The 25,892-nt window shown below is 49.0% G+C and overlaps 1 protein-coding gene across 5 annotated transcripts; it reads left to right on the plus strand.

Annotated features, from left to right (window-relative positions):
* Positions 1–4,461: 4,461 nt before the first annotated feature.
* Positions 4,462–25,534, plus strand: LOC140522109 (inner centromere protein-like). Of its 5 annotated transcripts, XM_072637172.1 has the most exons (16): positions 4,462–4,545; positions 4,932–5,059; positions 6,987–7,106; positions 7,319–7,430; positions 8,509–8,711; positions 8,933–8,984; positions 10,148–10,268; positions 10,354–10,488; positions 14,015–14,124; positions 14,227–14,323; positions 14,419–14,535; positions 15,226–15,371; positions 18,482–18,545; positions 18,735–18,869; positions 20,403–20,607; positions 21,753–22,216. In XM_072637172.1, exons 2-16 carry the CDS (start codon positions 4,996–4,998, stop codon positions 21,950–21,952), a joined length of 1,881 nt encoding a protein of 626 aa, XP_072493273.1. In that variant the 5' UTR covers positions 4,462–4,545; positions 4,932–4,995; the 3' UTR covers positions 21,953–22,216. The 5 variants fall into 5 exon arrangements, with proteins under 5 accessions (XP_072493273.1, XP_072493275.1, XP_072493271.1 ...); XM_072637174.1 differs by lacking the exons at positions 4,462–4,545; positions 21,753–22,216 and adding an exon at positions 25,430–25,534 and having other exon boundaries at positions 4,873–5,059; XM_072637170.1 differs by lacking the exon at positions 4,462–4,545 and having other exon boundaries at positions 4,873–5,059; positions 21,753–22,217.
* The last annotated feature ends 358 nt before the right edge of the window (positions 25,535–25,892 follow it).

Consider the following 25,892-nt stretch of genomic DNA (forward strand, 5'->3'; position numbering starts at 1 on the left):
CTTTCTATCTCGTGCTGTTGGGGTTTGTTACTACTCTATAGAAAAGCAGAAAATTTGTGTGGGTTTATTTTGTAACTTGCAACTTTGCCAAACTTGTTTATTATGTCAAGAAGTTTTTTACTCGAATCTCTGGGATTTTCTACGTTTATCATCATATCACCTGCAAAGAGTGATAACATAGTGTCTCCTTTGCCTATTTTGCTTCTCTTTTTCTTCTGTTATTGCGATAGATCATATTTCTAGTGTCTTACTGAAAAATAGTGGTGATAAATGACAAACTTGATTCACCCCTTATCTTATTGAAAATGCATCTAGCTTATCTCCATTGCACCCAATGCTTACTGAAGATTTTAGGTATGTACTACTTATTGTCTTATGGAAAGTTCCCTTTATTCCTATGCTCTCCAATACTTTTAATAGGAATGGGTGTTGTATTTTGTCAAAAACTTTTTTCTGCATCTATTGAGATAATCCTGTGGTTTCTGTTATTTATCTTGTGGAAATGATGGATTATGCTAATAGTTTTTCTAATATTGAACCAGCCCTGCACTGCTGGTATGAATCCTACCTGATCATAATGTATTATTCTTGTGATAACCTGCTGTATTCTTTTTGCTAAAATCTTATTTAAAATTTTCGCATCTATATTCATGAGAGAAATTGGTCTGTATTTTTCTTTCTCTGATTTGTCTCTTCCTGATTTAGATATCAAAACCATATTTGTATCATTAAAAGGATATTGGAGGACTCTTTCCTCTATTTTCACAAATAGTCTATGTCATATTGGAATTACCTGTTCTTTAGATGTTTGATAGAGCTAGGTACTCAAGACAGAGTAGACAATGAATATAGCAATGTACTGTTTGATAAACCCAAGGACCCAGCTTCTGGGCTATGAAGCCACTGTTTGACAAAATTGCTGGGACAACTGGATAACAGTATGGCAGAAAGTAGACATGGACCCATGCCTGACATCACATAGAAGAGGAAAATCCAAATGAGTACACAATCTCGGTGTAAACATTGATCCCATGGACAAATTGATGGAGCAAGGAATAGTGTATTTCTCGGACTAAAGAAGAGATAGGCAGTAGTATGAAGTGCAAGATGGGTAATTTTGATTACCTTCAAGTGACAAGGTTTTGCACAACCAAACCCAATGCAACAAAAATCGGAGAGATGTAGAAAACTGGGAAAGAATTTTTACAGAGTTTTGACAGAATGTCCGGGATAAAAGTCTCATTTAGAGAATATATAGAGATGTGAGTCAAATTTACAAATATACAAGTCATTTCCCAGTTGATAAATGGTCAAAGGATATGAACAGATAGTTTTCAGAGGAAGCAATTAAAGATATCTATAGTCATATGAAAAAATGCTCTAAATCACTTTTCATTAGAAAGATGCAAACCAGAACAACTCTGAGGTACAACATCACACCTATCAGATTGGCAAAAATGACAGAACAAGGAGGCAATAAATGTTGGAGAGGATGTAGGAGAGTTGGAACACCCATACTTTGGTGGTGTAGCTGTGAGCTCATCCAACCATTCTGGACAGCAATTTGGAACTATGCTCAAAGGGCTACAAAAATGTGCATACCCTTTGACCCAGCAATATTGCTACTAGGACTGTATCCTCAAAACATCATAAAAATGGGAAAGGGTCCCACATGTACCAAAATATTTCTAGCAACACTCCTTGAAGTTGCCAAAAACTGGAAATCAAGGTGATGCTCCTCAATTTGGGAATGGCTGAATAAGTTGTGGTAGATAGATGTCATGAAGTACTATTGTGCCATAAGAAATGATGAACAAGAAAACCTCAAAGAGGGCTTGTAGGACTTATATGATTTGATGATGGGAGAAAGGAGGAGAACCAGGAGAACTTTGTGCACAGCAACATCCACAGTGTGCGAGAGCTTTTCTGGTAGACTTGGAACTTCATAATAACGCAAGACCTTAAAAAAAAAATAAATCCCCGTGGTTTTCTCAGACAAAAGGCATTCCACCCTCAGAGAAAGAACTACAGAATCCATTTACAGAATGTAGCAGATCATGTTTGTATATGTGTCTGTGTGTGTATCATATTTTGATTTGTTATATGATTTCTTCCATTTATTTTAGTTCATCTACACAGCATGATTATAGTGAAAACGGATTCAATAAGAAAGTATATGTAGATCCTATACAGAATTGTATGACGTCTTGGGGAGGGAGGGGGGTGGTGAGGAATAGGTGGGGATTTAAAAATCTAATTTTTTTGTAGTGATTATAGAACATGAAAAAATTAATTAATTAATTGAATGTTTAAAAAAAGGAGAAAATGCTCTAAATCACTTTCGAATAGAGAGAAGCAAACGAAAATAACTCTGAGGTACCACATCACATCTCTCAGATTGGCAAACATGACAGAACAAGGAGACGATAAATGTTGGAGAGGATGTGGGAGAGTTGGAACGCCAGTGTAATGAAATATTATTGTGCGATAAGAAATGATGAACAGGAAGACTTCAGAGAGACCTGGAAAGACTTATGTGATCTGATGCTGAGTGAAAGGAGCAGAACCAGGAGAACTTTATGCACACCAATGACCACAGTGGGAGAGAGATTTTTCTGGTACGCTTGCAACTTCGTAGCAATGCAAGGACTTAAAAAAAATTCCCCGATGATCTTCTAAGGCAAAATGCCTTCCATATCAGAGAAAGAACTGGGGAATTCAATAGTAGAATATAGCAGATCATTTTTTTTCTGTGTATTACGTTTTGGTTTGTTCTATGGTTTCTCCCATTCGTTATAATTCTTCTACACAGCACGACTATAATGAAAATGTGTTTAAGAGGATTGTATGTATACATCCTATATAAAATTGTTTGCCGTCTGAGGGAGGGAGGGTGGAGGTAGAGGGGAGGTAGGAGAAAGAAATCTAAGTTATATAGTAGTGAATAAAAAATAAATAAAATTAGTATAAAAAGAAAAATAAAGATGTGTCATTTGTTCTTGGATTTTGCCAAATTCTCCTTCCTTCCTCCTCTCCCTGAACGTGCTCATACCAGCACTGAATATTGAATCAACATTGGATCCCTAATCTCTGGCTGCTGGGATCCCTGTTTTTTGTGGAATGACTGGAGTAACAAGGATGTAAGAATTTGTGCTAACTCAATTCTCAGAGAAAGGACTGAACCACAGTCACATATTTCTGTCTCTTTTTAGGAAAAATGGAAGACCACTAAAAAAAATGTTGCCTCCTAGAATCTTGTTGGAACCAAATGCACATCTTGTCAACCAAGGGCCCACTCACTGTGGAACCTAAGCCTCAACGTTGCCTGTGATCCTGAGCATCCACTGCAAAGCTTCCCCTCGATAAAGCAAATGCAATTTTTTCCTGAATGTGTCCTCATACTTACTTAGCTCTGTCTGAGATTAGGTGGTGGAACTTAATAGAATCAAAAAGGACCAAGTCAGTGAAAGGGTACAATTGTTGGAATGACGTTTATAGCATGCCACTTGATTGTTCTCTAAGGCCTGGAGGCTGCAAACAATGAGCATTCATAATGGGCTACGTGGTGGGTAGAAGTCACTTTAGCTGTCTGTACCTCAGGTTTCTCATTGGCAAACCACGGGAATATTCTGGCAGTCATATCTATATTTCCTGGGCTTCTTCCTCCAAGGGTCCAACTGAATGACCAGACAAATTCCTAGGCTTGGGGATGAGACGGAAATCCATAAAAGATCCATTTTTTTCAATGAGTATTGGTCCAACTACAGGGCTGTGCAGGGCACGGTCTTGTGCTTTGAGGAAAATAGAAAATCTAGCAAAGAACTGGCTCCAGCATTCATAGAAATATCAATTTATTAAATGCTTAAGACAATAGAATAGGTGACTATCATACAAATGCTCACACGACAGGTATTTTACAGCTAATAAGTCTAATAGAAGCATTAAAAATGCCAAATTGAGTACAGGGGGCCATGAAGGATTTGTGGCATGTGAAGCTATGTGTAAGCGTGGGATAATCAAAAAATTATCATTTATTAAGCACCTTCTGTTTATCAGGCACTGTGCTAAGCTGTGAGGTCACAAAAAGTGCAAAAGACTTAAGGAGGCAAGAGGAAGGAAAAGACTGAAGAATCATAAGGAAAAAAGACACGAGTATTAGACGGTGGATACAGGGGTAGAATGGAAACAACTCACAAGAGTAGTTTTACGAACAACTCAAGATATATTTTGTTCCAAGATTATGGCAAGGCAAAGATAATAAGGCAACAAGTATTTATTAAGTGCTGACTGTATATCAGGCACTCTAAGTACTGAGGTACAAAGGAAAGAAAAGAGTCCTTGTAAGGAGAATGAATGAATGAATGAATGAATGAATGAATGAATGAATAACATGTATTAAGCTCTTACTAGGTACAAAGTTCTGTGCCAAGTAGTCCCTGATCTCAAGGAACTCCTATTCTGAATGGAGAGAGTAATGTATAGGTTTCAACTGTCAGTCAGATGAAACATTGCCAGCATTCTTAGGGTGCAGAAGGAAAACACAAGGTAACCAGCATCCCTTAATGTAATTCCTTCGGGCAATTCTTATGTTTCCAATTTGGAAGCATTTGGCGTATTGAAGCAAGAACTTTGGTGGCAAGAAAGTTGTTTTCGGGGTATTTTATAAATTGAATGCCTGAGGAGGTTGGGGCTCTAGCACCTGCAGGAGGAGTTATCCTTTCCCTTTGCTTTACAGATGAGGAAAATGAGGCACAGGGATGGGGAAACGATTTCCCTGAGGCACATTTCTCGTAAAATGGCCAAAGGAGCCGGATTGAATGCCTCAGTTGTCTAGCTCGAAAGACATCCCTCTAGACCTCAGTGCCCCACCCATCCCCTCCCCCACTGGTCCTTCTCTCCCTAACTGCCATGGAATTCTGCAACTCCAACAGGCTGCGTTACTTCACAAGGGACAGTTGCTGTGGAAGTTTGCTTGGTGACTCCGGTCGTGAAGAAATGGGCCAAACCTGGGGCGCAGGTGTCCAAAGGGTGACTTGCTGGTGTGGCGGCAGACCCCTAGGTAAGCAGGAGTGGGGGTGAGGGGAAACATCAGTCTGACTTGGGGTTCATCTCGTAGGGGAGGCAAGGCTGGGACTGTGGATTCTTGGCTGCTTTTCTTTTCTTCTGATCAAAAGCCTCCCATAGAAGGCACTTGGACAACCCCTTTGTCCCAGGGACCTCTCAGTTGGATAAGAGATCCCAAAGTCTAAGACGACTCTCTGTCCCCCAAATCTCCCTGACTGGCCTGGCTCCTTGCACTGTCGTGCGGGTTACACTGCTGTGTGTGTCTGTCTCAGAGCTCCCCTGGTGGACCATGAGCTATGTTCTGGTGAAGGCAATGGTCAGGTTGGCTCTTTCATCTTTGTACCTTGAGGGCTTTGAATACCTGACGCTGCCTCAGCTTCGAACGCACTGGGGCAGCCAGCACCGCAAAGGCTTGACCTCTTTCCTCATCACCCGTCACGGTGTTTGTGGCCTTCCGTAGGGGAAGACTCTAGGTCCCATGTTGGTGCTTTCTCCTCTGGGGAGCCTGGTAGCATATTTCCTCAGCTGGTGGCTTAGTGGCTGGAACTCTGGATCTGGGCACTTACTGGCTGTGTGAGCCCGGGCTAATCACTGAACTTCTGTGTGCCTCATTTTCCGCAACTGTCAAATGAGAACAGTCATAGCACCTGATTCCCAAGGTGGTGAGGATTTAGGGAAATAGTATAGGTAAGGCACTTTGCAGAATTGAAAGCACTTTTGAAAATGATTATTCCCATCAATAGTAATGGACCTGAGATCCCAAAGCCTCTTTGCCAGGCAGGGATTTTGTTCCCAGTGGAGCTTGGAGTGGGTGTATGGGCCTGGCTCTTCCTATCTGTACTCCCCAATTTCTGCCTGGCTGCCCTGTTCCCTTCTGGAATTCAGGGCTCACTTTGCTGAGGAGACCTGAAGACCTGCAGTTGGGGCTTGTGTTGATGTGAGTCATGAGGGACAGGTTTTGGTTGCCTTGCCTGCCTTCATCCTACTTTATCCCTTTCCTCTGGTTTCCTCCTTGGGATATGGATTCTTCCTGTGGGGAATGGATCTGCTGGGGATTTGCATCCCCTCTAGCTCCCAGGGTGTTGAATTGAAGGGAACTGATCAACATGAAGAGGGGTCATGTTGACATTGGTGAGCAGTGGGGTGCTGGCCCGAGGTTGCTTTGCAGAATGGTTAGCCATCAGAGGGAGGATGTTGGGTTCCTGGGGCTTCTGCGTCCTCAGGACAGCAGTATGAAATGAGCATGCGAGCTCCTTCTGATGCCCCATGGCCTCCCTGGGCTGGGTTGCCTAAGTACCCAACCAATTCCTTACTGCATTTGGGGTGTAAAGCATCTGAGGGAGAAGAATGCCAGGTAGTTGCTGGGCCGGCACTCCACCTTCGTTCCCTGTTTGCCCCTGCCTCCCGATCCTGGCTCAGTTTAAGGGGCACCAGCCTGTGATGTCTGACCCATGTCTGAGAGAGGTTTGACTTCTGGGCCTCTCTCTTCAAGTCAGTTCTCTCTTCCTTGCCTCACCCTGGGACCACAGATGTACACTCACTGGTCCCTGTGGCCCGCCAGCCAGGCGCCAAGGCTCCTATTAATCACTTTCTTCCTGCCCAGCGTGCTGCTAGGTGCTGACCTCCCAGCTTGCTGCCAAGACACAAAGATCAAATGGCACTTGTTGGATCTTCTAACAGCTTGAGAATATTCAGATGACAATTAGGAAGGAAGGGAATGCTTTCTCTGTGCCTGGCCCTGGGCTTAGCGTGGCAGATACAAGCAAGCCAAGCTGCTGCCAGCCTTCATGGGGCATTTAGGTTCTTACATGGTAGATAACACAAGGAAGTGGTAACCAGTGTGGGGCATGGACTGAAACATAGTACCCAGAATGAGTACACTTGACTTTGAACTGTTGATTTGATTCCTTGCAACCATTTAGCCTTTCTGAGATCACTGCTGCCTTTCCAATGTCGTCGAAACACCTACGACCTCCAGAGAGATGGAGTGCAGAGACTGGAAAGGGAGCCAGTGAGATGCATCAGCATCAGAAAATACGAAGGTATCCAGATTGCTGCCGCAGTGAAGACATTCTTGGCATCTGAAGATGCTGCCAATGGCTAGTGCATTCAGGGTGGAGGGATGGGAGTGATCTTAAAGCCTGGACCTGGTCCCCTTCCCCTGAGCAACCCTGGAGCCTGCTTCAGATGATTTTTCTCAGCAGGTGACCTGGGAATTCTCATTTTGACCTTCCCTTCTGCTCTGAAATTGCAGATGGCACCATGGGGACCACCATAGGCTCTGGGAGAGTCCTGGAGGCCCACAGAAATGAGACGGTGTGGCTGCAGCAGATGCAGGAGGAGGAGGGTTTGAGCACTTTTTCCAGGTTAGCCTGGGGCCAAGGGACCCGCATGGGTGCAGCAGCCCAGGGCAAGGGGCATTGGGCAAAATTGAGTAACCTGAGGGATTGGGGACAGAAACCATTATTTAAAATAATTTAGGAACCGTATGGGGAATCTGGACCCTGTTGCAAGGCAGAGTCACACGAACTGAGAAAGCACAAACAAACAAGGACAAGCATGTGTCCCATTACACTCTTGCTCCAACCTCTGCCATTTTGGCCTGTTTTCCTTCCTTCCCTCACCTCCTCTTTCTTTTCTTCTTTTCCTTTCTTACTCCTTCCATCCTTCTCTCCCTTCTTGCCTCCCTCTATGCCAGGCATTGTATGGAGCCCAGAGAATGAGAAACTCTCTTCTCTGTGGACTGGATCTTATGTTCTAAAGGGATGTGACCAGTCTTCTGGACTTGCCCTTCCTATGCTCCATCAGTATCTGCCTTCCCCCAGGCTAAGTGGGCAAGGCAGAACAATGGAGACAGGCCTGAGTTTGGTGTCAGCATCTATCTCCAGCCCTCCTAGTCTGTGCTAGCTCCCTAGGCCTCTGTAAATAGTGGGAGCTGGGCCAGAAGGCTTCCAAGGTCCCATCCATTCAAATGATGGTCCAGTGATGATGGTAGTACTCTCAACACTGTGTTTGGTGCTGTGGGAAACATGGAGGGAAGTAGGAGATGTTGAGGGGAGAGGAGACCCAGGCAAGCAGCAAGGGCAGGGCAGGGGAGAGTTTGGTGCCGACGTGCAGGCCCTGCAGAGAGTCTAGGACCCAGATTGGAAACCAGAAGGGACCTTGGAGGTCCTGGAGTCCAAGACTCTCATTTTCACAGACGAAGAAACTGAGGTACACAGGCAAAATGACTTGCCCATGGTCCCCTAGCTAGTCAGTGTCTGAGGCTGAATTTGAACTCAGGCCTTCCTGATTCCAGGCCAGTGCTCTATCCACTGTGAGTTCCTTAAGGGCAGGGATTTTCTTTGTTTGCCAGGCATAGGTTTGTAGACTGAGAGACAGAGCCTCCCAGATTGGCGATGCCTAGGGCCGTGGTGTCAAGACCCTATTTTCTGCTTCCTGCAGGGGGTCTGGCCCCAGGAGGCCCAAGAGCAGTCAGCACCACCAGCAGCTACTTGCGGTCAAAGAGAGCTTGGAGAAGCTGGTCCCGGGGGTGGCTGAGAACGGCTCCGTCTCTTGTGGGACCCAAAGCCAAGCAGCAGCGGTCCCCTCGCTGCCTGCCTCCCCTACGGAGTTCCCCAGAATGTCAGGGAACCTGCCATGCTCAGGTAAGCTCGTACCCGTCGTGGAGATTGGCGTCAGCGATCAGCAGAGTGCCGAGAAGTGCCTGGTGGTGAGCAAGGCTAGCACAGGTCCTCTCTTTGGGCCAGTTCTACTGCTGTGGCTTGGTTCCCTCTGTGCCCTAAATCTGCAACAAGGATCTAACAAGATATCGGGGGTGAAAGGTTCGGAGGAAGGGTGGGTCTCCATTGTCTTCTTCTCTCCGTAGAGAGCACGATGGACCAAGGTGAGGCGCCCAGGAAGCTTCCTCAGAGCATCAGGTAGGAGGAGCCGCAGGTATCTGTGAGCACAAGTGGCAGGGAGAGACCACACAGGATGGTCCCAGAGCTGGCCAAGGGATCCACGAATTCAGTGCTGCTAAAGTGCCACTGTGTGCCTCAGTGAGCAAAACATCCCGGCACTGCTGGGAGGTCTGCCCTCTGGACGCTTTGACTCAGCCTCTTTCAGAACCTCCAAGGCAAGCTAGGCTTTTGGGGAAAAGCCGCCATCCAGATGAGCTTGGGGTCCCCAAGGCATTCCAGAGATCCTTAATATGGTCCTTGCACAACTCATGCTGACACCCAGCTAAGGCGTCCAAAATAACTTCCTTCTCAGAATCAGCCTTTAAGAAGAGTCTGCTTAGTGGGGCAGGTGAAAGGAAAGGAGGAGGCCATTCCCTAAGTTCTCTGGATGATAAGACCTCAAACATATTGGTGTGACTTTGGGCAGATGACGTTTCTGGGCCTCAGTTTCCTTCTCTGTCAAATGGGTGAATTGGAAGGCCTCTCAAGCTTTCTTGATGCTCAGTTGGTGACAAAGTGGTGGTGGATCCTGAGTAAACGCTCCTTGTGGCCTTGGTGGGTGGCTCCAGGAAGAATTTTGGCCTCCAGTGGAGAGGGAGGTGTCCTCTCTCCCTCCCTCCCCATATAATCTCGTGTACCATGTATAGGTGAAATACACACACACACACACACACACACACACACACAAACACCCCTCCCTGTGGACATTCCCAGTAGGATGTGAGCCTCTGAGAGCAGAACTTGTTCAATCTTTACTGCTGGAGCCTCAGAACCTAGAACAAGGCTTTTTGATGGAGGAGGTGCTTAGGAAAGTTGTATTTGATTTAATCAGACACATATGATTCCGTAGCAGTGTGTGTGTGTGTGATTCTCATCCTGGCTGTTGGCATCTGGTGTTCCTGTAACACTGTGAGTTCTCTCAGGGCAGGTGGAGACTTGACCTTTGTCCCTCCCCAGGCCAAGATAGAGCCCTCCAGGAGTGAGTGCCTAGGCCTGTGATTGTTAAAGTGTGCCAGGTCTAGGATGTGGAGGGAGGAGGAAGGCTGAGACTCCACCTGTCAGAGTCTGGCTGCTTGGGCTGTGGCAGGGGGCTGCTGTCATCTGTCCCAGGGCACCCATGGGTGCTGATTCTGCCCCCACAGGCGGAGGTGGAGCTACAAGCAAGCTGTCAGTAAGGCGTCTGAGAAATGGCACCACATGGACGATGAGGCTCTCACTCCTCCTTGCACCAAGACAGCCTTACCTGTCTGCCCCGGCCGCAAGGTAAGGCAGGTGAGGCACACTCCCCATCCTGGCTGCTGCTAGGCTGGCGCCATGCCCACGCCTTCCTCCTTATCTCCCTGGGCAGGTGGTGCAGCCCGTACAAATGTTCCTACAGACAGTGCGAAAGAAGCAGATGCTCGTGACGCTGACCTCCGCCAGCCGCCCCAGTGTCATGAAGTCGTTCATCAAGCGCAACACTGTCCACCATCTGGATGCCGAGGTCAGCACCGGGGCCAGGGGTAGCCACCAGAGGAACTTCTCTGCTTGGCCTGTGCCTGGGACTTCCACGGGACAGCTGGGAGTGCAGTTTTGGTTTGGTGACCTTCTCAGAGAACTTGGGTCCAAATAGTCCAAGCAGTGCCTGTACGTGAGCCAGAGGTTTGGTTTGAGTGTAGAGAGGATGCAGGTTTAACCCTGGCACTCTAGGTCCTGACTAAGAGCTGAGGCTCAATTGAACGTTCCATGTGGGTTGTATACAGAATCGTCTTAGGAGATGAGTTTTCTTCAGTGGTGTGTCAGCCCCATAGTGTGCATGAGCATCAAGGGAAACTCAGATTACTCTGCTTAGCTTGCCCGAGGTTTTAGAGGAAATGGCTGGGTCAGAGGTTGGGCAGGCAGGCAGCCCCCCTGCCCTGGAGCAGCCTGGAGGACTGGCTTCAAGGGCAGGGCTGCCCAAGGCCTCTGGCTGTGTGCCTGGCAGGGGTATGTGAGGCAGCGAGAAGACTTAATGCCAGGTTTTCCTCCTTCTCTCCTTTCACAGGGCACTTTTGTCCTGAGTAATCCACGCACCTATCATCTTAGTAGTATAGCCACCCATCCCCACCCTCCCTACTGGACCACTACTTCCTGAAGTGCTAGAATCCCTTGTTTTCAACGTGAACTTTGTGAGTGTGTCAGCAGAGTAACTCCCTGGGGAAGGGAGCCCCAGGAGGTCGAGTCGCTGGTTCAGGGTCACCCAGCAAGTCCTTGCAGGGATTGTCCCAGGTTGCTGTCCCAGCACAGATGGCCCAACACGGGCATTCCCTTTGCACTGTCGGCAGCCACGACCCAGCGCCTGACCCTCCTGGATCCTGAGGCCTTAGTCCTGGGCTCTTGCCAGCAAAGAAACAAATGGCCCCCTGGTCTACCTTGCCCCTGATTTTCCCGCGTACCCTGGCTCGATGGTAGGCGATGGTGCTCCCCACTTCAGAATGCTAGTCTTGACCTTTTCAGCTCCTGTTAGTGAGAAAAACTATGTTTTCAAAGTCTCATTCCTAATTCCCAGAGTCTCTGAGAGATCCTTCTTAAGGAGCTTGTACCTGTCCTTTGAGTTTGGTCTAAGGAGCACACCACTGTTGGGGCTGGTTCCTGCTCCCAGGGGCATTCCACAAACTTTCTGGTCAGTTGATTTTAAAGTTGTGGAAATGACTTGCCTTTTGGAATTGAAGTGGGGGTAGAGCCATGAGACAGACCTTGAGTGATGAAGGAGAAGGGAACCTGAGTCTTTGGCAGAGAAAGGCCCATCACCATCATCAGCCTGTGGGAATCATCAAAGGAGCCTGGGGGAGCAGGGCAGCTGCATCTGTAACTTTGTGCTGAGGACTGCACAGTCTCGCCTACTTCACTGTGCCCAGCTAGGGGTACTGCCCCTAGGATCCGCACATCCTAAGGCCAGCAGTTTTCTGTAAGGGGTCTGAGGGTTATTTGGGAGAGTTCTCCCACTTACCTAAATCTGGGTTCCTGGGGTGAGATTCTTCCTGGCCTTCTTGGCTACTTCTTAAGAGTTCAGGGCCATGCCCAAGGTCCAGGCCAAGCAGCTGATTCTGTCTTGGAATATTCGCATGCTTCCTCCAAGGGGAGCAGCCTTTTCCATTTATGTTCTAGAGACCAGAAAGAGCCCAGCAGGTGATTAGTACTCAAGGAGACTATATTTTCCTCCTTCTGGGAATGAGGAGTTCCTTACCTTGAAGCCTTGGGGAACGGGGTAGCATTTCTGGCCAGAGTTGTGGTGTCCTGGCTCTCCTCTGAGGAGAGCTTTGTCCCACAATGACCTACTGAACTTGGGAGTCATGGCATTCCAGGGAAGGCAGTTCATCCCAAAGTCTCTGTTTAGGGAGGGATCAGAGTGTTGTTACCTTCAAGAGATTGTGGACTCCCAGGCAGGTCACGGGATCTGCAGTGCTCTGGGCCCTTGCTTTAGCTGGTGAAGAAATGTCGATAGAGAGTGGTGGAGGGAGGTACCAAGCTGGGAATTCTCAAGAGACTTGGCTGCTCCCCAAAGCCCCCAAGTTTGTCAGTTAAACGTTCTTCAGGAGCTGCTGCTTAAAGCATTTCTGGGCCGAATCTTTTCAGAAAGGACTTTGGTTTCATCCATTTGAAGGACTTTTGTCTATTCGATTTGATGAACATTGGCTGACACCTGAATTTTTGAACCAAGCAAACGCAGTTGTATCAGTCATCCTGAAAATGCTGTCTCCCACTATTCTCTCCATTGTCATGCTTCCCACTCTCCCACTTCTTAGTCCACGCTGAGCCAGCTGCACGAATCGGGAGATTTTGCCTCTGGTTGACAGCAGAAAGGGCAGTGCGAGGAGGGAGCTGGAACTCAGTGGGGATTGATCCCTTGGGTAGCGTCTGTGTGGTGAGCTTCGGAAGTTATGTCAACCCTCGTTCTGTGAGAGGGAGGTGTACCGTCCACAGCATCCTGATGGGGTCATCTGTCTAGCCTTTACTGGAACACCTCAGAGCAGCAGGGAGCTCACTAGTTCACAAGGCATGGCCTGTGTCTATGGTTGCCAGCATGATGCTTGAGTGCAGTGGACCTCAAATCCCTGTACATTGGGTCGAGTTAGAAGGCTCCATTCTGCTGTCCCGTTGGTTTCCTGCAGATTTTGACCCCTTCTGGGTGTGCATTCTGAGGCTGGGCAGAGTAGAGCTAGTCACTGTCCTCCTCCGTTCTCCTTTTTCTTCAGTCCCCATGTGATGGATTTCTGAAGCCTGACTCAGTCTTTCCCCTGGACGGGTATCTAGATCTGGCAGGCCAAGAAGACCCTCGAGGTTCTCTCCCAGCACACTGGGTCCAAGGCTTCTTTCCGGACAGGTGGCCAAGGGGTGTGCGAGGTGTTCTTGTGGGGGCTGCACTCTCCTCGAGCTGGTGGGCTCAGGTATCCTGGGGTCCGATGGTATCGATCATTTGGCTGCACCTCACAGCTTTTGATGGGTGTGAAGCCCAGCTCACCGTGTCTTGTACGTGAGGCCTTGGATCAGCCCCTTGCCTCTTTGGATCAGTGAGGCCCTGATGTTGACTATCAAGAGGAGCCAGGACAGCCTCCGAGCCTTGCTTTCTATACTGCCTCCATGGAAGGCAAGGACAATGAGCCCATTTGACAGATGATGAATTTTGGATCTCAGAGAGGGGAAGCAGTGGTGTACAGCCACCTGGCCAGTTAGTGGCTGACCAAGCCCTGGGAGTCTACCCTGGCAGGACACCAGCCACCCCCCATGCCCTCAGCTTCCCTTCCTTTGACTCACTGATGTCAAGAACGGTTGTTAGAGCATGGGCAGAGAAGAGCCAGCTGCCTTCAGAGCCTGGTTCAGGTCCTGTCTGTGACACAGCCCTTCTCATGCTCTCTGCATATCGAATGGGGGGAAGGTGGGCCTTCCAGGGAAAGGGGGTGGGGAGAAGAGAGTCTGGGCATTCTGACCTCTTCTGGCCCCTGGCGGTCTCCCCATCTGCCTCACAGCTGCGATGCCCTTCTTGTCCTCAGGAGAAGGAACTGCAGCAGCTGGAAAACCTGAAAAAGAAGGAGGAGGCTGAGCTCCTAAGAAAGCAGAAGGTGGAGGAGGACCAGCACCAGCGCCTGGAGGAGATGAAGATGTGAGTGAGCACCTTCTGGAGGCATGGGCGGGCGGTATGGTGGGGAGGACTGAGGGGGCTCGCCAAGCCCAAGAATGGGTCCATTGCTCCTTGTTCCCCCAGGAAACGGGAAGAGCACCTGTGGAAGGCCCTGAAGGCCCGCAAGCAGGCAGAACAGCTGGAGGTAGAGAAGAAGAAACGCACTGAGCAGAAGTTGGAGGTCAGAGGCAGCCCCAGAGCCTGGGCCCCTGGCAAGATGCTGGGTGGGACAGGGCAGGGTCTTGACCCCTGACCTCCTGGCTCGGGGTCTCTCAGGCAAAGCAGAAGCCTCTGGCTAAGAAGGCCAGGAAGAAAACTGCCAGGAAGGTGGAGGAGGCTGAGATGATGCTGAAGCAGGAGGAAGAAGCCTGGAGGCAGAAGAGACTCCAGCAGGTGAGTGCAGATGGGCCACCATGGAGGGAGGAGTGGAGCTGGCCAGCCTCTGGTCCTTAGGCCCCACTTACTTGTGGGCAGCCAACTGTGTGCCCCTGTGTTCTGAGCCTCGAGGCAAGAGGACCTTAGTTCAGATCCAGCTGTGCCACCTTGGTTAGCTCCTTTAACTGTTGCCCGCCTCAGTTTCCTCTACTGCAAAGTAATATTTGCCTAGTAGAAGTGTTGTTAAGGACCTGAGGAGATAAGCCAAGCCAAACACAACTGAAATGTGATCTTCATCATTCTTGTTGTCAGGGCCCAGCCCCACAACAGAGAGGAACCTAAGAGAGAAAGACTGGGGACAGTTGTTCACCGTTCATTCTGGGATACCTGATGCCCCTCACTGCCTGGTGTGTTATTGGGGCGAGGAGGAAGACTGTGCCAGGTGCAGAATATTCATTCTGCAGTCAGTCAGAAGCATGGGCCCAATCTGGAGGCAGCATGGATGGTTCTTGTACAACCATTGATTTTAGAGCTGAGGGGGTCTTAAAGACTGTTGAGAGCAGCGGGGATACTGAGGGCGAGCTAGAGCAGCCTGATCCGTGCCCACACCAGTCCTCCTCCTGCTCAGTGAGTTGTCTGTGCTCGGAGGCCCATGTGGCCCGTCCCTCCCCACCTCCCTGACGGGATCCCTCTCCTTTCCACCTGCAGCAGGAGGAGGAGCGGGAGCAGAAGCGGCAGAGGAAGGTGGCAGAAGCCCTAAGAAACGCGGTGCAGCGGAGGCAGCGGGAGAGGCAGCTGGCGCTGGAGAGGGAGATGCAGAGGAAGAGGGAGGAGGAGAGGCTGCAGGCTGAGTGGTGAGGGCCTGTCTGCCCCCTGAGCAGCTGTGCCTCCCCTGCCTCTCTGCTCATGTCTGTGTGTGTGTGCGCGTCTGTGGATGTTTCTGTGTGTGCGTGTGGGTGCAGAAGTGTGGCCGTGTGTGCGTGTGTGTGACTGTGTGCATGAGTGTGGGTTCCTGTGTGTGATTATGTGGGTGCATGTGTGTGTACATGTGTTTGACTGTGTGTGCTTCTGTGCGACTCTATGTGTGACTGTATGTGTGCATGAATCTGTGCCTGTCTGTGCATGAATGTTTGCGTGTTTATGACTGGTCGTCTGAGATGTTGTGTGTGTGCATGTCACTGTGTGCCTGTGTGCATGTGTTTGGTTGTGTCTTCATATTTGTGTAACTGTGTGTTCTTGTGTGTGTGGCTGTTTCTGGGTCTGAGATTGTGTGTGCGTGTGAATGAGGAGACTGTGTGTGATTGGAATGTGTGTGAAATTGTGTGAGTCTGTGAGAGATTGTGTGTGTGCGACTATGTGCGGCTGAGTGTGAGAGATTGTATTCGTGTGCGTGTGTGTGTGTGTGTGTGTGTGTGTGAGAGAGAGAGAGAGAGAGAGAGAGAGAGAGAGAGAGAGAGAGAGAGAGAGAGAGAGAGAGAGAGAGGATGTGAATGTGAGTGAGCTCCCTGCAGATACCCGACATCTGTGAGAAGGCCTCTTGGGCAGGGAGGTGCGTGGGGTTACTCCAGGCCACATGCTGGCTCCATTATTTGCTTTCAACGGGGCATTGAGAATGTCCCTTGCTCTCTCCAAGACTCAGTTTCTTTTCCAAAAACGTGTGGGTGCTAGATGGGCCCTGTCGGGAGACTCACAGGGTCGTGCTGAACTCTCCTCGTAGTTCCTGACCACCTTGGGAGCCTGAGATCATGTTGACCATGGAGAGGATGGATTTTCACATTGGGGAGCTTGGGATCATGGAGCATGATTCCCCAGACACATCCTGCTTTTCTTCTTTGTCCTTTGCCCTTCTGGGACTAGCTGTTCTCCTTCCTTTCGATGGGCCATGTCTCCTTACTTCTTAGAACATGAGCAAGCGCTTTATCCCTCGCACTCAACCCAGAGCAGATGCTAAGTCAAGGTCTTTTTCCTTCCTTGGGGTGACTGTCCCACTGTGTGGGACAATCTCCTTCACTTCTGTCCAATATCACAACAATTTTGAGAGGTGTGTATTTGCAGGGATCATCCCCATTTTGCAGATGAAGAAACTGAGACTTTGACGATTTGAGACCCAAGTTGAATTTGTTGGAAGCAGATTTGAGCACGAGCAACAGTTTCTTTTTAATTCTGTATTTTAAAAATAGCTATTATTAATGTCTTTGACAGGCGTTGTCTGCTCTCCCCCAGTATTCAGTCCTGTGACAAGGGAGCTGGGCTGCCCTGACCGCAGGTGGGCAGCACTGTGCCCTCCACCTCCCTACCGCAAATGGGCTGAGGTGCAGGAACAAGAGGGGCTGGGGCGGCTGTTCAGTCCATCTCCCCTTCCATATGATTCTTGGCTCACACTCTTCTGTCCTCATGCCTGCTCATCTCCTTGGACTTTTCTCGGTACCAGAGCTTCATTTCGTGCTGCATACTAATATTCTGTTACACCCATAGACCAGTTTGATCAGCCCCTCCCCAGTTGGTGTGTTCCTTCTTTGGTGGAGATGCTTCCTCCACGCTGGTGGGGTTCCATCTCTGCCCAGGTAGCTGTGGCTTCTCAGTGTGGCTGAGAGCCCTTCTATATCCTCAGGTTGCATACCAGGGCCTTGGAATTTAAAGAATGACAAGCAACCCAGCTTACCAGAGAAATTGGCAGACTTTTTCTATGTTTTCATCTCTTTGCTGTCCTAGTTGCAGCCTTTGACTCTTTCAGGACAGTGCACTTACTTGGACACTCCAGCCCCATGCAATATCTGCTTGTTTTCCGGGGTGGTCTGAGGCAGCCCTGCTCGTATTTCACCTCTGTCCTAGTCCTTTGTGGAATTTTACGGATCACTCTGTATTTTTATCTGCTCCCTTTCCACTTCCTGCGGGCATCAAGTGTTGACCTTTACAATGAGACTTCTGTAGGACAATGATGGTCTGGCACTGAATCTTCTGTGTCCTTTGCACTTTTTCTGAGTTACTAGACTACTTAAGTGAGAATTGCCCCAACTGTGTGCCATCTCTTCTTGTTCCAACTTTTGTGACTGGGCGCCAGTCTTGGCCTTCCCTGTAACAGTGGCGCTGCTGGCAGAGGCATCCCCAGGCCCGTCACACACCTCAGTAGACAACCACTTGTTTCTTGCCTTTCCCGCTTTCTCTTGACTCCCGTGTTGGAATTTCAAAGTTTTTCCTCAGCTCTGAGCTTTTCATCAGGGTATTGGAAAGTGCTCTATTCTGTTCAAGACCCCTTTTGTTCCTCTGCAGCATAATTATACTCAGTTTTTGAGCGAATCTCTTGACCGATCCTTTGACTCACTAAGGAGGCCCTGTAGCATTCTGGGATCTGATGGCAGCTACAAATCCTTTTAACGTTTTGGACCATGACAGGTGGACATTTCATTTGAAACGTATGGCTCTGTCTCCACGGATGGGGCAGTTTCTGCATCAGGTTCCCCGCTCTGATGACATTACTGGTCCAGATATGAAATCACGTCCTGATACTTACATGTATGGTTTTGCGTCTCCTATATTCATCATTCCATTTGTTTTCCAAGCACTTGACTCAGAGGCCTATGGTGGGTGTCTGTTTTAGTGGGAGGCAGTACTGATTCCCAGCTCCTGCATCAGTGTTTGGGAATGTTCTTGGATTAAAGTGGAACAGAAAATAGAGTTCAATTCCTTGAGCATTTCTTGAGTGCCTACTAAGTACAAGACACTGTGTCTCAGTTCTCTGGGGGTACAAAGACAGAAACAAAGCAGGCCCTGCCATCTGGGAGCTTAGGCTTTCCTGACTTTCATCCTGATGCTCTTTCCCCTGTCCCATTGTCATGAGTAGGTGAAGAGTAGTTAAGACCTGGGCAAAGTGGCAGGAGGGGCCGCAGGGAGGGATTTGAGTCAGGACCAACCCTCTGGCCCCCTTCCTACTGGTGACTGCTGAGGAAGGACTCTTGTTTTTCAGGGAGCGAGCTCTGCAGCTCCACAAGGAGAGATTACTGAAGGAACTGGAAGAGGAGCAGAAGAGGGTGAGGCACTGGGCAGGACCTGGGGTGGGCCTTGGTCTTAGCTACAGCCCCAGCCCTTACCTCCTCCTCCAATGGTCCCTGCAGAGGTTGCTGCCCCTGGGCTCTTTGGGTTTTCCTGGGACAGGGCAGGGATGAGGGGCAGCGCCTTGGGCAGTTGTCTGGGCTGACGCAATGCTGTTGTGGCCCCAGGAGCAAGATCAGCGCCAAGAGCAGGAGCCAAAGAAGCTGCAGAAGGAGCAGGAGAAGAAGGCCAAGGAGGCCAAGGTGGTGGCAGCTACTACTGGAGCCCGTGATAGATGGTTGGATGAGACCACGCACGTGCAGGTGAGGCCCCTTCTGCATCTCACTGCCCAGAAACTTGGAAAGGCAGGCTCCTAGGGGGCTGTTAGGCCACTAGCCAGGTCCACGCTCGGTCTTCTTCCAGTGCTCAGGATAAGAGGTCCCTTGGCCTCTGCTTCAAGATCTCTCAAGACCAGGGAGCCCATCAATTGATCAGCCAGCCCATTGCATTTTGGAAGAGTTCTGAATGTCAGGATGTGCCCAGGGGACCTCCCCACTTTGGCCCTGGTTCTATCCTCTGTTGTCTCAGCCAGGTGCCCACCACACGTGGACGTGAGGAGACAAATTAAGTCTCCTCTTGTCCTGGCTCAGCAGTCCCACGTCCTTTGGCATTGGATTGCCCTTTTCTGCAGACTGTCTGGTTTTCAATATTGTACGATGGGGTGTAGCCTGGGCCTCAGAGGGAGCAGAGGCTAGAGGCACCAGGGCCACCTCCTTGTTTTCGGAAGCCCTGCCCACCTGCCTCTCCCTGTCTTTCTGGGATGCTGTGTCACTGCTGACCTACCCTGAACTTCCTGTCCCCTGAACGTCCTGGGGCCTTTTCACATGACCTTATGACTCTCCCCACTTCACCCTTGCAAATTTGGATTGTCTGAAACCACATTTTGACATTGACACGAATGCCTATTTAATTCCCTCTTCTCAACGCTGAACTAGGGCTCAGTGGGCTGGCACCGCCAGCATTGTGCAGCGTAGCCCAAGGCTGTATCTGAGAGCAGTTGGGGCTAAGGACCAAACAGGACACCACGTTGGGGTTCAGCCTGCAGCATGCACCATTTCCTGTGTGAACTCTTCACTTTCTAGTACCCAGAGTTCTCTTTTGCAACGTGGGGCAGTGGGATGACCTCAATGACCCCACAAGGTCCCACTTAGTTCAAACTCTGAACCTCCTCCACATTCTGTGACCTCTACAGAGGAGAAGGGAAAGAAAGCCTTGGGAGAACTCTCCAAGGGGAGCCCAGTGTGGGGACCCCTTGGCCGCCTGTCAGCCCGAAGCTTAACCAAGCTCTGCAGGCTTGCCTCAGCTCTGTCTGCCAGCAGTTTCCTGATGTTTGGCTTTTTTCGGCCAGCAGAGGGTCAAGTCCAAGAGGTCCTGGCCCTCAGGACTGTTATCTAGGGTTTAGCTACACACATCGAGGTGAGGCCATTTCCATCGGCCTTCCCCATTGCTCTCAGTGATCAGGTTCTTGGTCTATAAGGAGTTGAAGATGCCCCACAAACCCTGTGGGGTCAGTGCACACATTCCCAGAAAAGAAATCTTTGGACCCTGCCAGACACAAGATTTGCTCCACAGAAACAGGGATTTTTTCTGTGTTCACATCCTTTCCTCTGAGACTCCCAGCTGGAAGCTGAGTGTGACTTATCCACATTGGACACATCAAGAAACGGATCCACATAGAGGTGGAGACATAATGAGAGTGTTCTTCCTGGCCTGTGGCCACTCAGGACCTCAGTCTCTTCATCAGTCAGATGGGGTGGGGGTGGGTTTGCACTGAATCATCTCTCAGCTTCTTTCAGCTCTGGCAGCCCAAGGGGCCAGGAAGAGATAAAGAGGTCTCCTTTCTTCTTCAGTCTCCAGTTGGCAACTCTTCTGAAATGACCCCCCAGGCCCCCAAGGGGAGCATCAAGATCATCCCAGACAGTGATGGAATGGATCTGTGTAGTGATGACTCCACAGATGATGAGTTCCAGCCCGGCAGGCCCATTCCTGCTTGGGCCACTGGTAAGTGAAGACCGTCTCCCTGAATGACAAATGACACCCCTCATGAGATTGGAGTGAGGTGTACTTAGGGGAGCAATGTTTAAAAGGCTAGAAATGTAGGCTGATAGCAAGTTGTAAAGCTTGGCCTTTCAATGTCAGTGGAAACTTCCATTTGATCTAGAGGCTAAGCAGGGGAGGGATGTGGTCCGTCCTGCTGGGCTTTGGAAAAATTCCCGTGTAGCCTTGTGGAGGATGGGTGGGGAAGATCCACAGGGAGGGCAGTGTGCAGGTGAAGTCACGGGGGGCTGTGTGAACTGCTGTGGTGAGCGAGGCAGCATCAATAACTGGGTCAGATTCAGTTCAGATAGTGTAAGGTTTGGTTGGCCCTTGATGGGCCATGTGCGAGGAAAAAGAGTGAGAAGTCTGGGGTAATGCTGAGATTGTGAGCCAGGTGGGCAGTGCTCTCCACGAAAAGGTGGAGGTGTCCGTTAGGGGAGAGAATTCTGCATGTCAGATATAGAGAACTGGAGGTGCCTGTGAGACATCCTTTTTGAAAGAGCCAGCTGGCAGTGGATGATTTGGGGCTGACACTCAGGAGAGAGCAGAAGGCTATATGGATGCATAGCTCTGGGAGTGATCCACTTCACCAGAGGAAACAGTAGAGAGAGAAAGCAGAATGGGGCCCAAGAAGGATCCTTGATCCAGAGGGCTGATGAGAAGTCAATTAGGAAAGAGGAGAAGCAGGCGAGGGGCAGGTGGCCCGGGATCCATCAGCTGCAGAGATAAGATTGCTCCCTTTGGCACTGAAGAGGTTATTGGGGAAAGTTGTATGTGAAGGGGATGCTGAACATCTGACATGTGAAAGGAGTTCAGTGGAGGGAGGGAAGGCCAGGAGGAGACATGCTGCAGGGTGGGCTCTTAGGAGGTTCCTTCAGGAAGAAGAGAGGAAGGGATGGGATTGAGGTGTCTGGAGAGAAAGGGAATTTACTCAGAGCCTGGGGCCTGAGGTCAGGGGATGCAGGTTCTCAGCTGCAAGGGCTGGCGTTACAAGGGGTGAGGAGAAGGGAATATCTGGAACAACCTTGATGAGGAGAGTCATTAGGACTTGGGTGGCATTTGTTTGTGAGACCCCTGCTCTGATGTGACCCCTGACTCTCCTGCCCCAGGGTTCCAGCTCAGGCAGGCCACCATCTATCAGTACTATGTCCCTCCTGACATTGACCAGATCTTTGGCACCATCCTCAGTCCGGACCTCGAGGACATATTCCAAAAGAGTAAACCACGTTATCACACTCGCACCAGCTCTGCCCTCTGGGATTCCTCACCACTTGCCAGAGTCCCGGAGTTTGAGGGAACTGTCGTATGACCTGCAGACGCCTTGAGATGGGAGCAGGGAGGCCCCTCTTGGCCATCCTGTGCAGTCACAGCCGGACCTCACTGAGACTCCCAAAAGCTATGGGTGAGCTCGAGGGACAATGGTGCTCACAGCGCCCACATGGTCAAGCCAGCAGTCTCTCACCTGTACATAAGTGCTAGCTTGCTAGGTAGCTAGTTCGAAGCTGATGTCAGACTCCAGTGTTACAAGGTTAGGTTAAGAAAAGGTTAGATGATAAGTTTAGGTTAATAAATAAAAATTTTCTGGCATATGATGTGGAGTTGTTCCTTTTAGGAAGGTCTTGGTACTTGATCAAGAAACTCTGTAGCGTGACCTGGGCTGGGAGGAGTGGCAATGGTCGGTTTCAGGTGGCCGAGTTCAGCAGGGACCTGGGCTTGGCACTGGGGTGAAACAGCTGACCCTCAGCAGCAGTCAAGGAGCAAGAGAAGGTTCTGAGATGCCTTTGTGCCCTGACAGCCTGGCTTCCAAGGATCTGTCCAGCTCTGCCTTTTCCTGGCCCTCCTGTCCCAGTCATTGTCTCCTTCCTGGCTGGAACCTTCTACATCCTGGGTTCTCTGGTTCCTCCAGTGCTGATATTTTACCTCCTCTGCTGCCCTGCTCCTCAGCCTGGACATTTCATGTCCCATGCTGTCTGGTATCCCCAGCCCTGACATTCCTGTGCTGTGTTCTCTGGTGCCACCCTGCCGGTTTGGGCTGGATGTGTTGAAGAGACCTAGAATCGGGGCAGGTGTGCAGTCAGGGTGCAGTGGGAAATGTTCAGAAATTCTTTTCTCTTTAAGAGTGTGGCCCAAATGGGAGCCCATCTGTGGGTTGCAGCATCTTAACTCTGAAATGCACGCCTGCTCAGGGAGGATGATTAAGGCCCATACCACTAATAGTTATAACAATGACATGTCTGTCTAAGGCTGACAGAGCACCTTGCAAAGGTCATTTCATTGTATCCCTCACAACCCTGGTAACTCGGTGCTGTGATCCTCATTTTTCAGCTGGGGAAATCAAGGCAGGCAGCAGCTCATTGACTCGCCCTGCACTCCATGCACCTGGTACATGTCTAAGGCAGGATTGGAAACTGGGGTCTTCCTGACTTCGAGCCCAGGCTCTCTTCATCTTGCTGCAGACATTCACTAGTAGAGTGACCCTGCGCAAGTCGCTTTGCCCAGCTTGCCTCTGTTTCCTCGCCTGGAAAATAAGCTGGAGGAGGCTGTGGCAAATCTGCTCCCATATACATGCAAGGAGAACCGCCAATGGGATTACAGAATTGGACAAGACTGAACGTACTTTAGGCTGATGATGAAGTGCTTTGTGGCTTACAGCAGGCTTCACCTGCATCCTTGACAAGAACCACAACTACTTAAGAATGAGAAAAATGAGGCCCAGACTCCCCTCCCTGCTTCAAGGAGCAGACTCGGTGCTGGTGCTTGGACCCAACCTCTGACCTCACTGCTGGGTTTTCGGCACAATACCATGCTTACATCGCCTCTCATGTGGGCCCAAAACTACCGTGGATGTGGCAGGAAAGGGAAGAGGCCAGACATACCTCTGCAACTTTTGTCTCTCCTTTGATTTCTCCTGAGGGGGTTATTTTTTTCTTTCAAAATCAGAATCAATCTGAACGAAACTATTTCCAAGTAGTGTTTAAAAGGTCTTGGGTGTTTCCCCAGTTAATCACTCTCCATCCCTCCCCAGAGCATACCTGCTCCCTCCACATCAGTGTTTGAGAGGTAACCTGGACCAGAGCTGATGGGGAACCCGAAGCTGAAATTCAATGTCTCCATGGGAATGAAACTGTCTGTGTGACCCTGTCAAGTCACTTAAGCTGAGCCTCAACGCTTCCATCTCTAAAATGGGCATCAGAATGTGTCATAAAGTGGTTGTGAGAATCCAATGAGCTCATGGTGGTAAAGTGTCAGACATATTGCTGCTTGGTCCTTGAACAATTCATTTCACTTCTTGGCCTCTGTTTCCCCATATGTAAAAGGAGGGGGCTCCATCAGATGACCTTTGAAGCCTCTTCTAGCTCTGCAACTGTGATCCCATTAAATTCTTTTAAAAGTAGTTATTAATGACTTACAATTTTCTTTTTCTGGAAATAGTAGTTTACCTTTTTCAACTGCATGTAAATATTCCTTTGTTGATAATAAGGTTTTGAATTCCACATTTGTTTATCAGTCACTTTGTTCTCCCCTCCCCCCTCCACAAGAGGCCAAGCACTTTCCTATAAGTTATGCAGACTCCACGATGAAAATATGTCTGCATTAGTCATGTTGTGAAAGAAGAAACATAAGAAAAGGGTAAAGTCATACTCCCAAAAAATAGCATGCTTTGATCTCCATTCTGACCCGCTACCTCTTGCTCTGCACGTGGGCAGCATTTTCCATTTTGCGTCTCTTGCAACTGTCTTAGATCCTTGCCTTGCTGAGAAGAGCCATGTCTACCATAGCTGTTCATTGTACACTGCGGCTGCTCTGTGTACAGAGTTCTGGTTCTGCGGACTTCACTCAGCCTCAGTTTCTGTAAGTTCAGCTTTTTCTGAAATCTGCCTGCTCATCATTTCTTAGAAGATATATTTTTATAGCACAACTTATTCAGCCATTGCCCAAGAGATGGGCATCCCCTCAGTCTCCAGTTCTTGGCCACCACAAAAAGTGCTGCTCTACATATTCTTGTCCATGTGGGTCCTTTACTATTTTTTATGATTTCTATGATACAGACCTAGTAGTGGTATTGCTGGATCAAGAGGTATACACAGTTTCATAGCCTTTGAACACAGTTCTAAATTGTTCTCCACCATGGTGAGATTAGTTCAAAATTCCACCAATAACGCATTACTGTTCTAATTTTCCCACACTCTAACATTTATCATTTTCCTTTTCTGTCATGTTACCCATGACAATCTGATGGGTGTGAGATGGTACTTCAGACTTGTTTGCATTTGTATTTGTCTAATCAATAGTGATTTAGAGCACTTTGACATATGACTATGGTTAGCTGTTAATGATTCAATCTGAAAATTACCTGTTGAATTGCTTTGACCATTTATTAATTGGGGAATAACTTGTATTCTTAGAAATTGGACTCACTTCTCTGCATATTTGAGAAATGAGGCCTTTAACAGAAACACTGGCTGTCAAAATTGTGTCCAGTCTTTCTGCTTTCCTTCTTCTCCCCTTGGTTGCATTGGTTTTGTCTGTGCAAAAACCTTTTAATTTCATGTAACCACAATGATTCATTTTGCATTTTATCATTCTCTCTGTCTCTTGTTTGGTCACAAAGTCTTCCCTTCTTTGTAGATCTGACATGTGAACTATTCCATGCTCTCTTCATTTGCTTATGGCATCAACCTTTATGTCTAAATCATGTACCCATTTTGACCTTCTCTTTGTATGCAGTGTAAGACATTGGTGTATGCCTAGTTTCTGCCATATTTTTCGCCCTTTTTCCCAGCAGGTTTTAGGAAATCATGAGTTCTTATCCCAGAAGCTGGACTCTTTGGACCACTGAATTCTTTCTTCAAGGCCCAAGTCATGCCTCACTATATCTGGTAACGCTTCCCTGACTCCCCAGCTAAAAAAGTGGAACACTTTTTTGGATTATGGAGACCTCCGCTGTTCCCATCCCATCCTTGCACACGGTTCCCCACTCCTCTTGTTCAGTCAGGCCCAACTCTCTGGGAATCCATTTGGGCTTTCCTAGGCAGGTACTGGAGAAGGGAAATCGAGAGCCATTGCTCACCCAAATGCCTGACACTGGGTGTTGGCTGGTGAGAAGAACTGCTTCATTGTTCGAGACGCTGGACCCCTGAAGTGGTCAACTAAGTGAGGACTAGACATGTGCAGAAATGGAGCCTGGGCTCAGTCTACATCTAACAGTTGGGTCTTACAGGGGTGAAAGTGTAGTCCAGAAGTACATG

Source organism: Notamacropus eugenii, chromosome 2 (assembly GCF_028372415.1).
Source record: "Notamacropus eugenii isolate mMacEug1 chromosome 2, mMacEug1.pri_v2, whole genome shotgun sequence".
NCBI classification, from domain to species: domain Eukaryota; kingdom Metazoa; phylum Chordata; class Mammalia; order Diprotodontia; family Macropodidae; genus Notamacropus; species Notamacropus eugenii.

Coding starts and splice junctions, on each gene's coding strand:
- LOC140522109 (XM_072637170.1), top strand. CDS start 4,909: ATGGAATTCTGCAACTCCAACAGGCTGCGTTACTTCACAAGGGACAGT. Junction 14,125..14,226: donor CGCCTGGAGGAGATGAAGAT/GTGAGTGAGCAC, acceptor TTGTTCCCCCAG/GAAACGGGAAGAGCACCTGT. Junction 14,324..14,418: donor GCACTGAGCAGAAGTTGGAG/GTCAGAGGCAGC, acceptor GGGGTCTCTCAG/GCAAAGCAGAAGCCTCTGGC.